Source organism: Onychomys torridus, chromosome 7, assembly GCF_903995425.1.
Source record: "Onychomys torridus chromosome 7, mOncTor1.1, whole genome shotgun sequence".
NCBI classification, from domain to species: Eukaryota; Metazoa; Chordata; class Mammalia; order Rodentia; family Cricetidae; genus Onychomys; species Onychomys torridus.
The window spans coordinates 17037594-17056330 of NC_050449.1; the positions used below are offsets into that span (position 1 = coordinate 17037594).

General features: G+C 52.0%; 2 protein-coding genes across 3 annotated transcripts in view; both read right to left on the reverse strand.

Annotated features, from left to right (window-relative positions):
* The window catches only part of Elavl3 (ELAV like RNA binding protein 3), a 36741-nt gene extending 36170 nt beyond the window's left edge, over positions 1 to 571 (reverse strand). The window contains exon 1 of the mRNA XM_036192445.1: positions 484 to 571. Coding sequence (XP_036048338.1) covers positions 484 to 571 — 88 coding nt within the window. The remainder of the gene's footprint in view (positions 1 to 483) is intronic.
* Znf653 (zinc finger protein 653) lies at positions 75 to 18450 on the reverse strand. Of its 2 annotated transcripts, none has more exons than XM_036193959.1 (9): positions 18129 to 18450; positions 14937 to 14980; positions 12642 to 12857; positions 2734 to 3342; positions 2429 to 2609; positions 2213 to 2324; positions 1313 to 1427; positions 906 to 1005; positions 75 to 801 (listed from the first exon to the last, which is right to left on the reverse strand). In XM_036193959.1, exons 1-9 carry the CDS (start codon positions 18419 to 18421, stop codon positions 624 to 626), a joined length of 1848 nt encoding a protein of 615 aa, XP_036049852.1. In that variant the 5' UTR covers positions 18422 to 18450; the 3' UTR covers positions 75 to 623. The 2 variants fall into 2 exon arrangements, with proteins under 2 accessions (XP_036049852.1, XP_036049851.1); XM_036193958.1 differs by having other exon boundaries at positions 2429 to 2633.
* Between the last annotated feature and the right edge of the window lie 287 nt (positions 18451 to 18737).

The following is an 18737-nucleotide window of genomic DNA, read 5'->3' on the forward strand; positions in this document are numbered from 1 at the left end:
TGTCACTCTGGCACGAGCAAAAGCCGCCTCTTCAGGGAAGCCCCCTACCCCACTACCCCAACCCTCACTCCGTTCTCTGCCCAGTGCTCGTCTCCAGTGTAGATGTCTCACTTGGGTGCTCCCAAGTGTGTGTTCAACAGCTTAGGTACTCCCACAGTCCTTTGGGCCAGCAATCAATATTCTGAGATACGGGAGGTGTGGGCATCAGGATTCTGGTCCCCACACCCACACTGTGGGAGCAGAGGCTAACAGGAAAGGTCCCTGTGTGCTATCCAAGGGCAGCCACCTCCAATCTAGCCTTGGTCAGGATGGGAACAGGTTAACTGGTCACAAAGGGGTGCCCAGCCCCCACAATTATTCAGGCCTAGGGGAAGGACATCTCCTTTTGCACTTTAATCTCGTTCTGTGCTCTTGACACAGTTCAGCAGTGCAGTCCCAGGTGCCAGCTCCATGGGTGGGATGTGATGGGGCAGGGTGGGGCACCTGCCCAGGGCAAGTGGGGAACGCCTCCTTCCGGCCTGCGGTTGGGGCAGCCCCAGTGGCTGTCTTGGGCTCTGACAGGCCTGGGCATGATGTCCAAGAGTACAAATAAATAGAGACTGAGGTCCGTGGGTGCGGGCAGGTCAGGTGGGCTTGTGGTCCGGGTGGCTTTTGAGTGTGTGGAACTTGACGCTGTCCAGCTTCTCGAAGCGCTTCCCGCAGCGCTCACATGTGAAGTTGTACTGCACCTCTGCTGTGTGCTTCTTCATGTGCCAGTTGAGCGACGCCCGCTGCCGGCACTGGTACCCGCAAATCTCGCACCTGTGTGGCGGGAGGACGGCCCAGGGGCAGGTCACCACCGGCTGAGACTCCCCTGCAAGCCGCTCAGGTCCCTCCCTCCCCCTCCTGGGCATCCTGACACTCACTGCAGGGGCGTCTCTCCAGTGTGTGTGCGCCGGTGTACCTCCAGATGGTTCTTCCTCTTGAAAGACTTGCCACAGGTCTCACAAGTGAACTCTCGGATGCCTGGGGGTGGCAGCAGCCTCAGGACACCGCCCAGTAGAGGTGGCTGCAAGGAGCGAGCTCCCCCACCCCACAACCCTGAGAACTGTTATCCGCTGGAATCAGCAGGTAAGAGGGCTGCAGTTCCTGACACAAGGTGCCAACTGCTGAGCTAGGATGACCTTGAATGTGGCCCGTGTTGGGACTTGGGGCAACTGCACATGGAAACCAGTACCGGGTGTAAGGATTTGGGTTTCATGGTGCAGCCAGGCCTCCTGGGCGCTGGGATTTACACATGCGCACTACACCTGGCCTACGGCCCGGGCCTGACCTGAGTGGATGATCATGTGACGCCGCAGGTGGTTGGACAGATAAAACTTCTTGCCACAGCCAGGGTGAGGGCACACTTTGGTCTTTCCTTTTCGGTGCACCAGGTTGACGTGGTTCTAGGGGTGAGAGGGGCAGCAGTGGGTACCATGGGCCCACCTGGGGGTTCTTCAAGTGGGAAGACACGCAGGTAGCCAGGACATTAGCCAGTTTGTCTAGACTGGAAAGAGGGAGGGGCATTCCGGTGTCCAGCTTGGACAGGAGCACTGGGGTCAAAGAGCAGCTTTACCAATCCCAGCTCTGGGATCCATCTGGTTAACCTTGGCAGGCTCCTGCTGCTAGCCCAATACACACAGGAGGAAACTGAGGCTCCAGAGGCACAATGGTTGGCTGCTGCCTCACAGATGCTGCACTGCCCTGGGGGACTGGATTCATTTTGTTTCTTGTTACTTCATTCTTTAACCTAAGACAACAGCCTGGGTGCTTAATACATACTCAGCAATTCCACGGTCTGCTGACGCCGCCTTCTGTATGGAGGATGAGGAAACCCTTGTCTACCCTGGGGACATCATCCACACCACAGAGAGCCAACTACAGGGGCATTTCTAGTTGTGTACGGATTTTGGGCTTCCATACATGGCTGGCCCCTGGGACTTGGGTGGTCTTCCTGTGAAGACCGAGAGGGTGGTCTGGGGAGGATGGTCAGGCCAGGTGGCTGTGTCTGGTGTCTGCATGGGGAGGTGCAGGGGGCACTGAGGCAGCCAGATGTCCAGCAAGGCCACTAGGATGAAGTGGGCTCATGGATGCAGGCTCTGCACCACTGACTCCCAGTAGAACCCCCCATGCAGCCACATGGTTCAGGCCAGCTGGACCTAGCAACAGGCCTGCCTGGGGGTGGCCTCACCTGGAAGCTGCTGAGAGCCACATACACTTGGCTGCAGCCCTCGTAGGGACAGTGGAACATCTCCAGCAGGCCATCAGCATCCATCACCCGTGACCGCTTACTCCGCCGTCTCCTGGAGAGGAAGGAGCCTGTGGCATCAGGGTGCCAGTCCCCAGTGGGCTATAAGCCTGTAGCTGCTCCTTACCCTTGGTCCCACCCACCCATCCTAGCACCCACTTCTCTGGCTCCTTGGGGATCTCATAGATGATAGCTGACATGTCACTGCCATCCAACTCCTCTCCATCCACATCTGCTTCTGCCTCTGTGTTCTCGGGCATGGTGGCTGCCAGCTCTGTCAGCTCTGAGGCCACTGAATCCTCCTCTTTCTCCTCCTTGAGCATATACAGGTCCTCCTTCTCTACGGGGTGACACGGGGTGGTGTCTGTGGGGATAAGGCTGTCAAGGAGCTCACTTTGAGGGCCACTCCTTCCCCTCTGCCACCCCTCCCAGCCCCTTCCAGAGGCCACAGTGGCTCCCCAGACCTTCTTCGGTCTCAATGCTGGCTATGGAGGTCCTGTCCATGGTGCTCTGCTGGGTACCCTCGGGCTCCGTCTGTGTATAGGCTGCCACACCTTCCATCATGGCACAGGGTACCTCCTCACCCAGGCCACTGCTGGGAGTGCCACTGCCAGCAGCCACGTTGAGGTGGATGCCCTCAGCTGTGAGGGTGTCATAGCCAGGACCAGCAATGATGATCACCTGGGAGCCAGGGACCATGCCTGACACAGGGCAGCTGGCCACCACCTCACCCAATGCCTCCTGGGGCATGTTCTCAAAGAGGGTGCCAGGGCCAGTGCCCATCTGCATGGGCACAGGCACACACACCACCGTCTCCAGGGCTTCAGGCCCACTGCTCGCAGGGTTTTGGCCCAGAGGGGTGCCCTGCTCAGCCAGGCTCTCCACGTGGTGGACATCGAAGGGGATGTGGACTCCTTCCTGAGTGATAAGCCCACTGCTGCCGGTGGGGCTGGCAGGGGTGACTGCAGCAGCAGCTGAGGCTTTAGCCGGTTGGGCCTCAGGAGGCTCATCCGAGTCAGAGCTGGAGCTAGAACTGGAGGAGTCAGAGCTGCCAGCCACCAGGCCATTGCCCACTGCAGAGAGAGGAAAGGGGACAGTTATTAGCTGGGAAGATGGCCCAGACTCAGGTGTTTGTTTTACAGGTACGAGGACCTGACTTCTATCCCCAGAATCCATGTATGGGCTAGAAAGATGGCTCGGTGCTTAAGAGTCCTTACTTAGAGAGGACCAGGGTTCAAGTTTCCAGCACCCATGTGCTGGCTAACTCACTCTGTAACACCAGTTGAAGGGGATCCGACACCCTCGTCCGGCCTCCATAAGTACTGCACACATCTAGTGTATTTACATACATTCAGGCTAAACACTCATCCACATAAAATAAAAATGAATCTTTAAATTTCTGTGTGTGGACTGGTGGGATGGTTTGGTGGTTAAAGGTACTTGCCATGCACACCTGGCTACCCGAGTTTGGTTCCTGGAACCCACGTGTGGTAGTATGAATGATAAATGCTCCCACAGGCTCAGGCATTTGAACACTTGCTCCCCAGTTGGTGATGCTGTTTGGGGAAGTTTAAGTTGTGTAGCCTTGCTGAAGGAAGTACATCACTAGGGGCAGGATTTGAGGTTACACAGCCTCGCTTGTTTTCATTTGCTCTCTCTGCTTGTGTTTGTAGTTGGGTATATAAGCCCAGTTCCCTGCTCGGCTGCCATGCTTCTTTCCCACCAGATGGACTCTTACACCTCTGGAACTCTAAGCCACAATAAACTCTTTCTTTTGGTCATGGTGGTTTTTGCAGCAACAGAACACTAACTAATACACTACATAGGTGGGAAGAGAAAATGACTCCACACAGCTGTCCTCTGACCTCCACGCATGCTCTGTGGCTGCATGCCTCCCCTCGAGCCACAGACATCACACACACATGCTACATACACAATGTGACTAATAACAAGTGAAACAGTTTCAGTGTTAGGTCAAGCTTAGTGGTACACATTTGCAGGCCCCCACCCGTGACACTGGTGAGGCAGAGATACAAGGACCCTGGGGTTCACTGATCAGACAGTCTAGCTTAATTGGTGAGCTCTAGGCCAGTGAGAAAGCCTGTCTTGAAGGGGAAGATGACGTTTTTGAGAATAACACCCCAGGTTATCCACCGGCCTCCACCCACACACATACATGTGAAAACACACACATCTGGGGGGGTGCAGTTAGTGGTGGTGGCAGTAGCAGCAACTGGAATCTATGTGTCACCAGGAACTAGGAACTGTGACTTTCAGGTTCAAAGTCAGTGGTCCCTTTCTAGGTCCCTGTACCACCTGACTGGGCTGGCTGGATCAGTCACCAGTCTCTTTCCAAGCTCTCACACTGCTCTCCCCTGGCCTCTCTGGCTTGTTTTGTGTTGTTTTGAGATAGGGTCTCACTTTGTATCCCTTGCTGGGAATACATATGCACCAGGCTGGCCTCAAACTTACTGAGATCCACCTGCCTCTGTCTCCCGTGTGCTGGGATCAAAAGCGTCATCACCGCCCAGCATCAGCACTCTGAATCTTACACTAAAGTCATGTCAAATGCTTCATTTCAACTAATTCCATAGGTTCAGAAACAGCCTACCTGGGGTAAGCTTCTAATCCATTAAGTCAAAGGCTCTGTCACAAGACTGTTTACTCTGATGCCCGTAGAAAGTCCTGGACCACCCTGTATGTCTTTCTGTCTAGGTATCAGTTGGGAATTCTGTGATGCTGCCCTCAGGTGCCATGGCTTACTGGGATGATCCATGGAACTCTAGATGGAACCCTTATGTCTGCTTATGATCACAACTTTATTATGAGGTTATAATTACCAGTGATCAGAAGACAGCAACACTGGAGTCACAGTACCTAGTTCCTGGTGACAGAATTCAGCTTCTGCACATCTCCGAGAGTGCCTCCATCTCAGCACCACCCCACAAGAGCTGTCTGCTCAAGAGCCTGTGTGTGCATGTGTGGAGGCCAGAGGTGAACATCTGGTGACTTCTTCAAGCTCTCTTCCTTATTATTTGATATTTCTGACATTTATTCATTTGCATATAGGGGCACCCTGGTGTCCCTGTGTGGAGGCCAGGGGATTACTTGTAGGAGCTGACTCTCTCCCTCCACCACGTGGGTCCCGAGACAACTCAGACTATCTGGCTTGGCAGCAAGCACCTTTACCTGCTGAGCCATCTCACTGGCTGGCACTAAGCTTTTCTGTGGGTGCTGGGGACCCACACTCACGTTCTCACGCCTATATACAAGCATTTGATTGATTGAGCTATCTCCACAGGCTCAGAAGAGCTCTTGTGACCAAATGTTCAGCCCCTCTCTGATGGGTGCATGTTCAGCTTACATCTTACCTCTGGTCCTGTGTTTGGGCTTTTAGATGTCTAGTCCCTGTCCAGCAGCTATGTAGGTGGGACCCAGAATCAACTAACTAGCATAGACTCGGGAGTATTCCAAAGAGCTCCTTGTTAAAGTGGCTCCAAATGAATGACAAAACCCACTGCTATCAGGGCTGCGGAGACGGCCCAGCTTAAGGTGCTTAAGGTTAAATAGCACTTGCTGTTCTTTCAGAGGACCCGAGTTCCATTCCCAGGAAGCTCTCAGCAGTCCTGGGACATCTGATGCTCTCTTCTGGCACATGCACACACACGTAGGTGTGCATATACACATACATACTGATGAAGTAAAAATAAAGAAACTACTCATTGTGTTAGTTTACAAACAACAGCAAGATCCTCCTCCATTCAGGAAATTCTAAAGATTTTAGAAATTTGTTCAGAGGGGACTGCTTCTAGAACTCCAAGCTGACATCGAAATTCTCAGAAGCTCAAATCCCATATATGAAATGCAGTATTTGGAGGCTGCAGAGATGGCTCAGTGGCTAAGAACACTTGCTGCTCTTGCAGATGACTTGAGTGCAGTACTCAGTGCCCACGTAGCACACACAACTGACTATATAGATCTGAGACCTTCTTCTGGCCTTTCCAGGTACTGACACCCATGTGGTGTACATATGTATGCAGGCAAACACTCATACTCATGTTGTTTTGTTTTTTAAACAGGGTTTTTCCTAAGTAGCCCTGGCTGTTCTGCAAGTCACTCTATAGACCAGGCTGGCCTCGGTCCGGCAGAGATTTACCTCTGTCTCCCAAGTGCAAGGATTAAAGGTGTGCATCACCATGCCCAACTTACATACTTTTTTAAATGCAGTATTTGCTGTAAATGTTGCTCGGGTGACAGAGTGCTTGCCCAGCACATATGAAGTTCTGGGTTCTGTCTCTAACACTGCATAAACAGGGTATGGTGCTGTAATTCCAGCAGTTGAGTGATGAGGCTAGACTATCAGAAATTCAAGGTCATCCTTGGCTATATAGAAAAATCAAGGCCAGTCTGGGATACATGAAAACCTGTCTCAAAAAATAAGCAGGGCCAACAAGATTGCTCAGTGAGTAAAATCACTTGCCACCAGGACTGAGGATCTGAGTTTGCTCCCCAGGACCCCATGGTGGAGGGTTGAGTACCAGCCCCCCATTAAGTTGTCCTCTGATATTCACTGACATCCACATCAGTGCCATGCCACACAGTCCTTCCAACAAATAAATGTAATAAAAAATTAAACAAATAAACCTTCACAGAACCTATACACACTCTTCCATTTGCCTTACTTAATTGATAACACCTGACACAATACAAACTCTTTCTATACTGTATTGTCTCAGAAGCAAACAAACAAAAGGAAACAGAAGGAAATGAGGGTTTAGCATCTCAAGAAACCAGAAAGGGGGCTGAGAGATGGCTCAGAGGTTAAGAGCACTGAGTGCTCTTCCAGAGGTCCTGAGTTCAATTCCCAGCAATCACATGGTGGCTCACAACCATCTGTAATGAGATCTGGTGCCCTCTTCTGGCCTACAAGGACACATGCAGACAGAATACTGTATACTTATAAATAAAAAATAAATCTTACAAAGAAAGAAAAAAAAGAACCCAGAAAGGAAAAGGCACCCAAAATTAATAAAAAAAAAAAAAAGGCCCATACTGTAGTGTATGGGGAGTGATCTCATGTATGCGGACCATGTGCAGCAGGCTGACTCTGTAGACAGAAGCATTGAGTATGGCACCTGTGGGCACAGAGGGCAGGCTGTGTCTATTTTGCATGTTTGTGTATATATGTGTGTTTGTGTCTGCATATGTGTGCACATGTGTACAGATACATGTGGAGGTCAGAAGCCAAGTTTGGTTACCTTCCTCAGTCACTCTCTACCTACTTTATTCATTGTTTTTTGTTTTTTGTTTTTAAGATTTATTTATTTATTATGTATACAGTATTCCATGTTTGCATGTGTCCTTTCAGGCCAGAAGAGGGCGCCAGATCTCATTACAGATGGTTGTGAACCACCAAGTGGTGCCGGGAATTGAACTCAGGACCTCTGAAGGAACAGCCAGTGTTCTTAACCTCTGAGCCATCTCTCCAGCCCCTTATTCATTGATTTTAACTTTATTTTGAATCAAGAGTCTCAGTATGTAGTCCTCGCTGGCCTAGAACTTACTATGTAGACCAGGTTGGCCTTGAACTCACAGCAGTCCCGAGTGTTGGAATTAAAGATGTGTGCTATCATATCTGGTTCCACTTTAATTTTGGATACAGTCTCTCCTTCAATTTGGAGTTCACCATTTTGGCTGGACTGGCTGGTCAGTGAGCCGTGGGAGTCTCCTGTCGGATCCCTCCACCACTAGAATTACAGAGCGCACCACCACACCCGTTTGTTTCTGATGTATGTGCTGGGAATTGAACTCACATTCTCATGCCTGCACAGCCGGTACTTTACCAGCTCAGCCACCACCCTAGCCCCTGAACTCTATCAACTTTGATGACACCATAGGCTATAGCAGTAGCCTGGAGACTATGCATTCACGGGGAGCTGGGCCTCCCTATTGAGCCCCAAGATCTTGGTACTGCACCCTCCGCCACCCCCATCTCTGAATCCATTCAGTCACACTGGGGTCCTCCCCACTAGATTTTCTTCCAGCAGAACTATGCTGCTCACAGGTGGCCCCGTCTCACAGGGTGGTAGTTCTGTCCTTCCTGTGGCTCAAGCCAACGTCCTGGGCTATCCTTGACTTTCTCTCACACCCACTTCCAATCTGTCAGCAAAACCTGTTGGGAATGCATCCAAAATCCATCCACCCACAGCCCAACTGCCTCGCCTCAATCCCTACAGATGCTGGTCATGGCCTCAGCATCCCTGCATCAGAGGCAGCTTTGTCCCCCAGTTCCTAAGAGTCTGCTCATCACTTCCTGCCAAAGAGACAGGCCAGCTCTTCTTCCTGTACACACACACCCTGCTGGTTGCATCTCCTATGCTCTGTTAACAGGTAGATATGGCCCAGCTCTGGTTCCAGCCAGTGGATCGGCAGATATGGTTTCCCTTGGGCCTACCTTCCACCCCACCCCACTCCTCACCCCCTACCATCTCTATCCAGGCAGGCCCAGGAGGAGGCTGGAGCCACAGGACAAAAGGAACTGACTCATGAGGTACAGATGGCAAGTGGGTTAAGGGTATGTCAGCTCATCAACTTTCCCAGGGAGGCACCCTGATCACCTGTCTCAAGCTCCCTTCCAGAACATTTGATGATGTACTTGCTTATTTTGTTTATTGTCTGCTTCTGCTCTAGAACAGAAATGCCACAAAGGGGCCAGAGAGATGGCTCAGCAGTTAAAAAGCATGTACTGCTATTGCAGACATTCAGTCTCAACACCCATGTCAGAAAGCTTACCACTTGTAACTCTAGCTCCAGGGGATCAAAGATCTCTAGCCTCCTTGAGCACCCGCACTCATATGTTCACACACGAAGGAGGCCCATGGGCAGAGCACCCCTCCCACTCCCAGAAGGCCACTAGTAAGCCAAGGCCTGACATCTCAGTCAGGTATTTGCTACTAAATTCCACACACAAAGACTGAAGGGATGGGAGCCAGGAGTGACTGGGACTTTGATTATACTCATAACACGACTGAGCCATGCCATCTGGGACCATTAGTTCTACGGCTCGAGAGCTTGGATTGGTACCTGCTTGCGGCTGTGTGCATGGCCTGCCTTCACAGCACCACTCTGGGTCCCAGAATCACTCAGGTGCCAGCTCAGCTGGCACTGGGGCTATTTACTAAGAACACAGACCTAAAGGGTAGATGAAGTTTTGTTTTGTTTTTAGCTTCTTAGTAGCCCTTGACGTATGGTTATGGCTTGGCTAAGTGTTCCCCAAAGACTCCTGTTCTAAAGATATTCTTCCCCAAATCGCACCATTAGAAAGTGATGGAGCCTTTAGCAGGAAGCTGAGCCTGAGGACTCAGGTCACAGGTGGCTCTGAAGGAAACTGTGGGACCTCAGCCCCTCTGGCTTTCTCTGGCAGAAGCTGTGATGAGCAGCTCTTTTCTGCAGACCACTGTTGCTCTCCCTAAGCGTCAGAACTCTGAGACCTAGGTAAGCCTTCTCTTTCTAAGTGGGTTGTTCTGGGCATTCATTATAGTGACAGAAAGCTGACGCACACAGGCATGGAGACACCATCCTGGTTTGAGGGCCACAGGGTAGCTGGGAAGAGGAACAGGCCTTCCTGCCACCTATGACATCTTAGCTCCCAGCAACTCCTTGAAGGATATGTAATCACACCAGGCCTGGGGGCACCAGTCCCTGACCCCAGCTTCTAAGGAGACTGAGGCAGAAAGATCGCTACTTCAAGGCATTATAGAGTGAATTCCAATTGCGTGGGCAACTTGGTGCTTCATCCCCAGCTCCCAAAAGACTCAAGGGTAGAATGCTTGCCATTCTCCTGTAAGGCTCTAGGTTCCACCCCAAGCACCAAACACGAAAGCCAACATCTGTGTGTGTTTGGACTTAACGGCTCCAGCAGAAGGTTCTCAGGCTGACTCTTGAGAGGTGGCAAGACCACCCCAGGCATGGGCCAAGGTAGGAGAAGTGCTTGGGGAAGAGGCCAGGATAGGAGCAAAACCACTTCCTTACCACTGCCTGGGCAGACATGGCCAATGAGTCTCAGGACTCATTCCCAAAAGTCTAATGATGGAGGTCAGTGTTGGCCTGGGAAGACACCATCCTAAGAAGGTACCAGACAGACCAGCCCCCATCCTCCTGGGTTCTGAGGAGGAGTCAGATGGCCCAGGGGAGGGCCTCCAGGAGTCACATTGAGGAGGACAGGGCTAACCACAAGGCACAGGACACCTGCTTGGATAGACCGAATGTGATTGGCCCCATAAGCTCAGAGGGAGGGGCATTAGGAGGTGTGGCTTTGTTGGAGTAGGTGTGGCCTTGTTGGAGGAAGTGTGGGGATGGGCTTTGAGATCTCATATATGCTCAAGCCACACCCAGTGTCTCGGTTCACTTCCTGTTGCCTTGGATCAAGATGTAGAACTCTCAGCTCCTTCTCCAGTACATGTCTGCCTGCATGCTAACATGTCCTGCCGTGACAATGGACTAAACCTCTGAAGCAACCCCGATTAAATGCTTTCCTTTTTAAGAGTTACTGTGGGGGTTGGGGATTTAGCTCAGTGGTAGAGCGCTTGCCTAGTAAGCACAAGGCCCTGGGTTTGAACCTCAGCTCTGGCAAAAAAAAAAAAAAAAAGAGTTACTGTGGCCATGATGGCTCTTCACAGCAGCAGAAAGCCTAACTCAGACACCTGCCCTGCAGAGGCTGGCCGAGGCCCAGCAGGGCGGCCGTGGGTGGGCCACCAGGAGTACTTCTCATTTCAGCCTCCCTCAGCCAGCTGGGATGCCACCTGCTTGGTGATGCTGCCAGCACAGACTTAGCCCTGATGACTGACCCCGCCCTCGGGCCTGCCACAGCACTTGGCAACTGGCCCTGTAGCCCTAGTCAGTCATGCCAAGTCCTGAGGCAGCTAGCGTGCAGCATCCTCACTGCCCACACCAGGATGTTCTTGGGCATTCCTGAGAGTCCCTTTCAGCCTCAGTGGCAGCTAGCCCAGAGTGACCTGTGTGGGGTAGAAAGGAGAGGGAAGGGTAGAAGATGTGACAGACCCAGGGATGGGGGAGGGCAGGGACAACAGTGGGAAACAAGATCACAGACAGGAAAGAAGCTTGAGTATGGCCCAGGCCTGTAATCCTAGCTACTTGGGATGCTGGGCAGGATTTTAAATTCAAATTTAAATTTAAGTTCAAATTCAAGGTTTACTTGAGCTACAGAGAGTTCAAAGCCAGCTTGGGTAACTTAGTGAGACCTTAAATCTCAAAACTAAAAAGAGGCCCAAAAGGAGCCAGAGGGATGGCTCAGAGGTTAAGAGTACTGATTGCTCTTCTAGGAACCAGGGTTCAATTCCCAGCACCCATATAGTAGCTCCCAACCTCCTGTAACTCCAGTCCCAGGGAATATAAAACCACTTCTGGCCTCTAAAGGCACTGTGATACACAGACACACACAAGCAAAAACAATACACTTGAAACAAAAAGTGGGAAAAGGTTTTATGGGCTGAAAAAAGGGAGTGGAGGCTGAGGATGTGTGGCTCAGTGGAAGAGCACGGGCCTAGGATCTTTCAGTGAGGAGCTAAGGGCATAACCAAGTGGTAGAACACCTGCCTAGAATGTACCAGTGAGGGTTAGGTTTTGCGTGCACATCTGTAATCCTAGTACTTGGTACGTGAGGTAGAAGGGTTGTCTGGAACTCAAGACAGCCTGGGCTACAGAGAGAGACCCTGACTTAAGAAAAAAAACAGGACTGAATGTGGTGGTGCATACCTTAATTCCAGTACTCAAGAGGCAGAGGTAGGCAGATTCGTGTGAGCTCAAAGCCAGCATGGTCTAAAATAGCAAGTTCTAGGCCAGCCAAAAACAAATGAAAAAAATGCATAAAATATTTAAACCAGCCAGGCGGTGGTGGCACACGCCTGTAATCCCAGCACTTGGGAGGCAGAGGCAGGTGGATCTCTGTGAGTTTGAGGCCAGCCTGGTCTACAGAGCTAGTCCAGGACAGGCTCCAAAACTACACAGAGAAACCCTGTCTCGAAAAACACAAACAAAAACAAAAACAAACAAAAAAAATTAAACCAAAACCAAAACTAGTAACCCATCTAATGAGAAAGAGGGTGAGAAGAAGGGCGAGATGGGAAGAGAGCTGAGAAAGGAGGAGGAAATTAAAAGGTGGTTAGTACACAGGAGGACAGCTTTCTGCTCAGTTTGGCAGGGACTTGGCAGGTCTGCAAAGGGATTGGCCAGGCCAGGCCTGGCTGATTCACCTCTGGGCTCCCTGAGGCTGAGGGCAGTCGTGGGGGCTCCACCTGGGAGAGTGCAGAGGCGCATGCCTGCTACTCCCCATGCCCTTGCCCTGGAGACTCACCTCTGTCACTGTCGGGCTCTGAGTCACTGAGGGGCTTGAGCGGAGAGTGCAGGTCCTGGAAGTAGCGGTGGCCAGCTTCACACTGCCACACAGCTGTTGTGTAAAGGCCGAAGGTAGGGTCGAGCTCAGCCAGATGTGGCTCATACGGGCATCGGTGTCTGTGGTCCTCATACCAGATCACCACGTTCTTCAGGCAGTTCACGTTGCGTCTTCGCCCTGTGGACACAGAGTCCAGGTGGATGTGAGGACAGGTGCTCTACTCCCCGGGGCCAACAGTCCCCACAGTCCGAGACAGCCTCTTGACTCCCACACCCCCTTAGCAGAAGAGGAAACTGAGGCTTGGAGAGGTGACATCACACAGACAGTGGAGATGGAGAGCCAGCTCCTGTCCTGGCTGAGTGACATCACACAGATAATGGAGACTGGCACATGCTAGAGGCAAAATAGTTGTTCGCTGTTTCTTTTCCCTTAAAACGAACAGAGCCTCATTATGTAGCCCGATATAGCTTTGAACTCAGAGAGCTCTGCCTGCTCCTGTCTCCCCAGTGCTGGGATTAAAGATGTGCACCACTGCTCAGCTTTTAGCTGTTTGTTATGGAATTAAAGACGTGTGCCACCATACCCGGCTGCTTCTTAATAAAAATCTTTAATACTTCTGGGCTGGGTCTTCCTAGTGCCCTCACACTGCCATCTACTGCCACAAGGGGGTGCCAGGAGAGCAGGCATAGCCCCTCTCGGCTCCAAATCCACTGGCTACCACCTCAAAAGGGGGGAGAGAAGCGCCAAGGTGGCTAGCAAGGCCATACAGCGTGTCAGGCCCCACGCCCTCCCTTCTATCCCCCTCTTCTTTCACTCCCTCCAGCCACATGGCCCCCAGCAGTCCTTCAGATGAGCTGGGTAAGGTCCTGTCTCCTTTGCACAGGCTATACCCTAATCCTCCAGGCTTGCTCAGGGCCTTCATTCAGAGATTGCTCCACATGTACCCTCCTCTCAGAAACCACGCTCTTCAGAGTCTTTCAGCTAACTTTGGTTTGTTTAAAACAGCTCAAAGAGGCTGCCTATGCTGTCTATTCAGATGCCTCTTGTCTGTCTTCCCCACTAGACTGACAGCCCCACAAAGGCAGAAATGCCAATCAGTTGTTGCTTCCTTGGGGCTAGTTAGGGTACGAACTCACCAGACATGGTGAGGGTGCTGGAGGACAGGAAGAGCAGAGCCAAACAGCCTGCATTCAGATCTTGGCTGTCACGATCTGGCTGGGCAGCTCTAAGTGAGTGGCCAGGGGAGAACCAGGATTCCACCTTTGGCAACCGCACAGAGGCAGGAGGGAGCAAAGCAGTCACAAGGGCACAAAGGAAGGCTAGGGCCTGTGACAGTCTGATGGGACAGGGCTGGAAGGGAGAGGCGTTTGGGCTGAGGGAGTGTGCCCATGAGAACCATGTCAGTGACATGAACTTCAACAGTGGCTCCATTCCCAGCCTGGCATTCCCTAACCTTTGACGGGTGCACAGTAAAGACAGTTCACTTGCCTCTGCCTCCAAGAACTCATGTGCCAAAGCTGTGAATGGGAATGGCTAGGCATGCCTGTAATCCATGAGACGGGGTGATTTTGACTTTTGAGGCTAGCCTGGGTTACACAGTAAAACGTCCAGAAAAAAGATAGTTCAGTGGTAAGTAACTTGCTACAAGCCTGACCCACCTGAGTTAGATACTTGGGACCTATGTGGTAGAAAGCAAGAACCAACTCCCATAAGTTGTTCTGACTTCACACCTGTGATGTGCACACACCAAAGAATAAATAAATGGAAAGGAATGTTTTAACTGGAAGCTGGGGACATGGCTTAGTTGCACAGCACCTACTCAGGTGCACAAAACCGTGGGCTCCATCACTAGCAGCACCACATGAACTGTACTTGTTGTGGCACACACCTGTCAGCCTAGCATTTGTGAGATAAACACCACTCTCTGCTGTAGAATGAGTTTGAGGTTAACCTGAGCTACATTGAGACCCATGTATCAAAAAGGAAGCAGAGCAGGGCTCATTGCTACCAGGTGGTTCTCTCTTGGACCACCTGGCTGGGCGCGATAGAGATTGGCAGCCTAAAAACTTGGCAAGGCACTGAAGTCATGCTGGGTGGGACCTGTTTAGGTTCAACCCATCTGCCACTTAACACACTTTGCCTCTGGCAGGCAGGGTAGGGACTGGCTCTTCCGCCAGAGCAAAGGGACAGGGATGGTGACCTCTAGGCTATGATCTGCGTGTGTTCCCACCCACCCCACGCTGCGGCTCCACTTACTTTTCTTCCGCTTTGGCTTTTTGGGGACTTGCTCCCAAGGCTTCCTGCAACAGAGAGGTGGTGAGGGTGAATTTGGGGCCAAGCAGGGCTCAAGTCCTGGCCTGGTAGAAACGACAGCAGTTCATCTGCTCTGGGATGGAGTCTGAACTTCTGCTGCTCTGTTCCCGTTTCAGCAGTCCTTGGTTGGGTACCTGCCCCTGCCAGGAGCCCTGCATGGAGGCCTCTTACCATTACTTAGCTCAGAAGGTCCGAGGCAGATGGGATGTGAAAGAGTGGGGAAGGCTAGGAGGGCTCCCTGATTCTTACCCCGTGGGGCACATGCCCTGTATTCAGAGTCAGCCTCTGTACCCACACACTTCACCAACCATCAATTGACAATATCAGTCAGAAGTGGTAGTGCACACCTGTCTCCTCAGCACTCAGAGGGCAGACTGGGAGGATCATGAACTTGAGGCCAGTCTGGACTATATCAAGAAGTCAAGGCCAGCTTAGGTTGTATGTAGAAGGAAATCCTGTTTCAAAAAGCAAGATAAGCCGGGCGGCGGTGGTGCACGCCTATAATCCCAGCACTCGGGAGGCAGAGGCAGGAGAATCTCTGTGAGTTGGAGGCCAGCCTGGTCTAAAAAGCGAGTTCCAGGACAGGCTCCAAAGCTACAGAGAAACCCTGTTTCGAAAAACCAAAAAAAAAAAAAAAAAAAAAAAAAAAGCAAGATAAAGAAAAAATAATAGGAAGAAAATACTGGAACACACGCTAGCATGCACAAAGCCCAGGGTTCCTTTCCTTGAACTAAATAAACCCTGTGGTAGCTCATGCCTGTAATCCCAGCACTCAAGAGGTAGAGGCAGGAGGATTATTACAAGTTCCTCCTTCCTGGCTTCCCATTGCCTACCCTTACTCCTCATGCTTCAATGTAGGAGTTTGATCTTTAAAATAATGTGTCAGCCGGGCGGTGGTGCACACGCCTTTAATCCCAGCACTCGGGAGGCAGAGGCAGGAGGATCTCTGTGAGTTCGAGGCCAGCTTGGTCTACAGAGCGAGATCCAGGAAAGGCATAAAGCTACACAGAGAAACCCTGTCTCGAGAAACCAAAAAAACCCCAAAAACCAAAAACCAAAACAAAAACAAAACACCAAAAAAGAACAATAAAAATAACGTGTCACACTTACTCTAGAGGACAGAGGAGCACTTGCGGGCAGTTTTCTTCTGCCACATGTGTCCCGGGGTCAACTAAGGTCATCAGGCTCGGGGGCAAATGCCTTCCTCACAAGTGCTGTGATTAAAACATGCAATGAATCTAGAGCATCATGCATGGTAGGCGAGATGCTGACGTGTGTGTGTGTGTGTGTGTGTGTGTGTGTGTGTGTGTGTGTAAGGCTGGGGATGGGACCCAGAGCTTTTCACATATTAGGTACTCCACTTCCAGGCTCTGAGTTTTATACCCCTTGTTCCTGGTTGATTACTGCTCCACAGAATCAAAGTGGCTTGTTTGCTTGTTTTGTTTTTTCTTTTTGAGACAAGCTTTCTATGTGTCCCTGGTTGTCCTGGAACTCAATATGTAGACCAGGCTGGCCTCAAACTCAGAGAGCTCCATCTGCATCTGCCTCCAAAGTGCTGGGATTAAAGGCGTGTGCCACTATGTCTGGCTAACTTTTGAAACATGATTTTATTATTGCATGTTCATAATTTGTTGCCTGCATTTATCTCTGTACCATGCATGTGCCTGGTGCCCATGGAGGTAAGAAGGGGCACTGCACCCCTTGGACTGGAGTTATAGATGGCTGCAAACCACAATGTGGGTGCTTGGAACCAAACCCAGGCTCCGACAAGTGCTCTTAGCCACTGAGCCACCCTCTGCAGCACCCAGAATCACTGTGACTCGAATCCTTTCTAAGCTCTCTATTTTTATTTTGTATTTTATCTGAGACAGGGTATCATGACAAAGCCCTGACTGGCTGGAACTGTCTGTGCAGACCAGTAGACTTAATATCAAATAATCGGGTGTTCACAACACACATCAGCTGACTGGGGAAGTTGAGGCATCAGCTGGATCTCCAGGCTGAGCATTCCCTCCATGGCTGGGCTTCAGCCTCTCTTTCCCACTGCAGGTATCTTTGCATTATGGGACAAGTAAGCTCTGTTGGAAGCGCTCCACCTTCTTGCTATTCTTTTTGTTTGTTTTGTTTTCCGAGACAGGGTTTCTTTCTGTAGCTTTGCGCCTTTCCTGGAACTCACTCTGTAACCCAGGCCCTTCTTGCTATTTTCCACCTGTGGGCCTACATACATCACACACACATACAAATACACAATAATAAAATCTTAAAAGAACCCTCATGCCAAGCCTGGTGCATGCCTTTAGTCCCAGCATGAAGGATGCCGAGACAGGCAGATCTTTGAACTCGAGGTCGGCCTGGTCTACAGAGCGAGTTCCAGGACATCCAGGCCTACACAGAGAAACGCTATCTTGAAAAACCAACCAACCAACCAATAAATAATAAAGCCCTAAGCTTAGTTAATTAATTAATTAAGCACCCCTAAGACCTTTGGCTCCTGAGGAGCAACTCTGCCCAGGGAAAGTCAGACAAAAAAGAAGCTCCGAGTTAACTGGCATAACAGAGGGCCAGAGTCCTTTCAAAGTCTTCCAGTTGAGAAGGAGCAGGATAGGTGGACTACCCTGCTGGCACTACAGGGAGTTCCTGACGAGGCAGTTGAAACAAAGAGCTGGCTGGAGAGAGCTCAGTGGTTAAGACCACTTTCCGAACTGGGTTTGGTTCCCAGCACCCACATGGTAGTTCCCAACCATCCGTAACTACAGTTCCAGGGGATCTGACACGCGCTTCTGACCTCCGCAGGCAGCAATACAGACAAGCAGGCAAGGTAGTCAACACAGAAAACCAGGGTGCCGTTCTAACACCTTTGCAGCCACACACCTCTGAGTGGCCCCAGCCGAGGCCAGTGAGGCGGGCCGACCCCAGGTTGGACCAGTCAGAGCTCCGGGGCGGGCCGAGGGGCGGGCCGAGACGCGCATTGGGTAGTCAGCAGGCCGGAGGCGGCGCGTGACCGGTCTGGGCCGCCGGAGCAGGAGACCGGGCCTGCTCGGGGCCCGGGGGCGGGGCCTCGAGGCCGGGGGCGGGGCCGCGCTCTCCCCGCCCCTCCCTCCTTCCCTCCCTCTCCCGGGCCCCGCGCCCCCTCACCCGTGGCGCCCGCTACGCTGGCCGCGCTCCAGCGAAATGAGGTAGGCAGCGAGTTTGGCGTCGCTCCAGCCGCTGCGCCGTCTCAGGTCCACCCAGGGGCCGTGCGCCTCGCCCAGGTACACGCGCCGCACGTCGTACTTCTTCCGGGACTCGAGCCGCCTCCGGGCCCGGTCCGACTCTGTGAGCCGCGGCCGGCCCCGCGCCTTTCGGCCCGCCGCGCCCTCCTCTGCCGCCGCCTCCCCGCCTGCGCCCGCCTCCGCCTCCGCCCCGGGCTCTGGAGCCCGCTCCGCCATCCCCCCCACCCTGGTTACCGGCCTCCCCCGTTGTTAGGAGCCCCGACCGGAAGTGGCGCGCCTAGTCCGCGCCGCCGGGAGATTTCTCACAGGTTCCTCACTGCCCGCGGCGCCAAACGGGGACAGCTAGCCGGAGCTGCGCATGCGCGGGCCAGAGAGGTACACTCCAGTTACCCTGCTACTTGGGAAGTGGAGGGAGGCAGCAGGATCTGGGAACTCGAGGTTATCCTCCGCTGTCTCTTGAATTCTAGAGCATAACGCTCTTAAAGATTGTTTTAAAAAAGGCCAGGCCAGTAAGATGGCTCTGCGGGTAAAA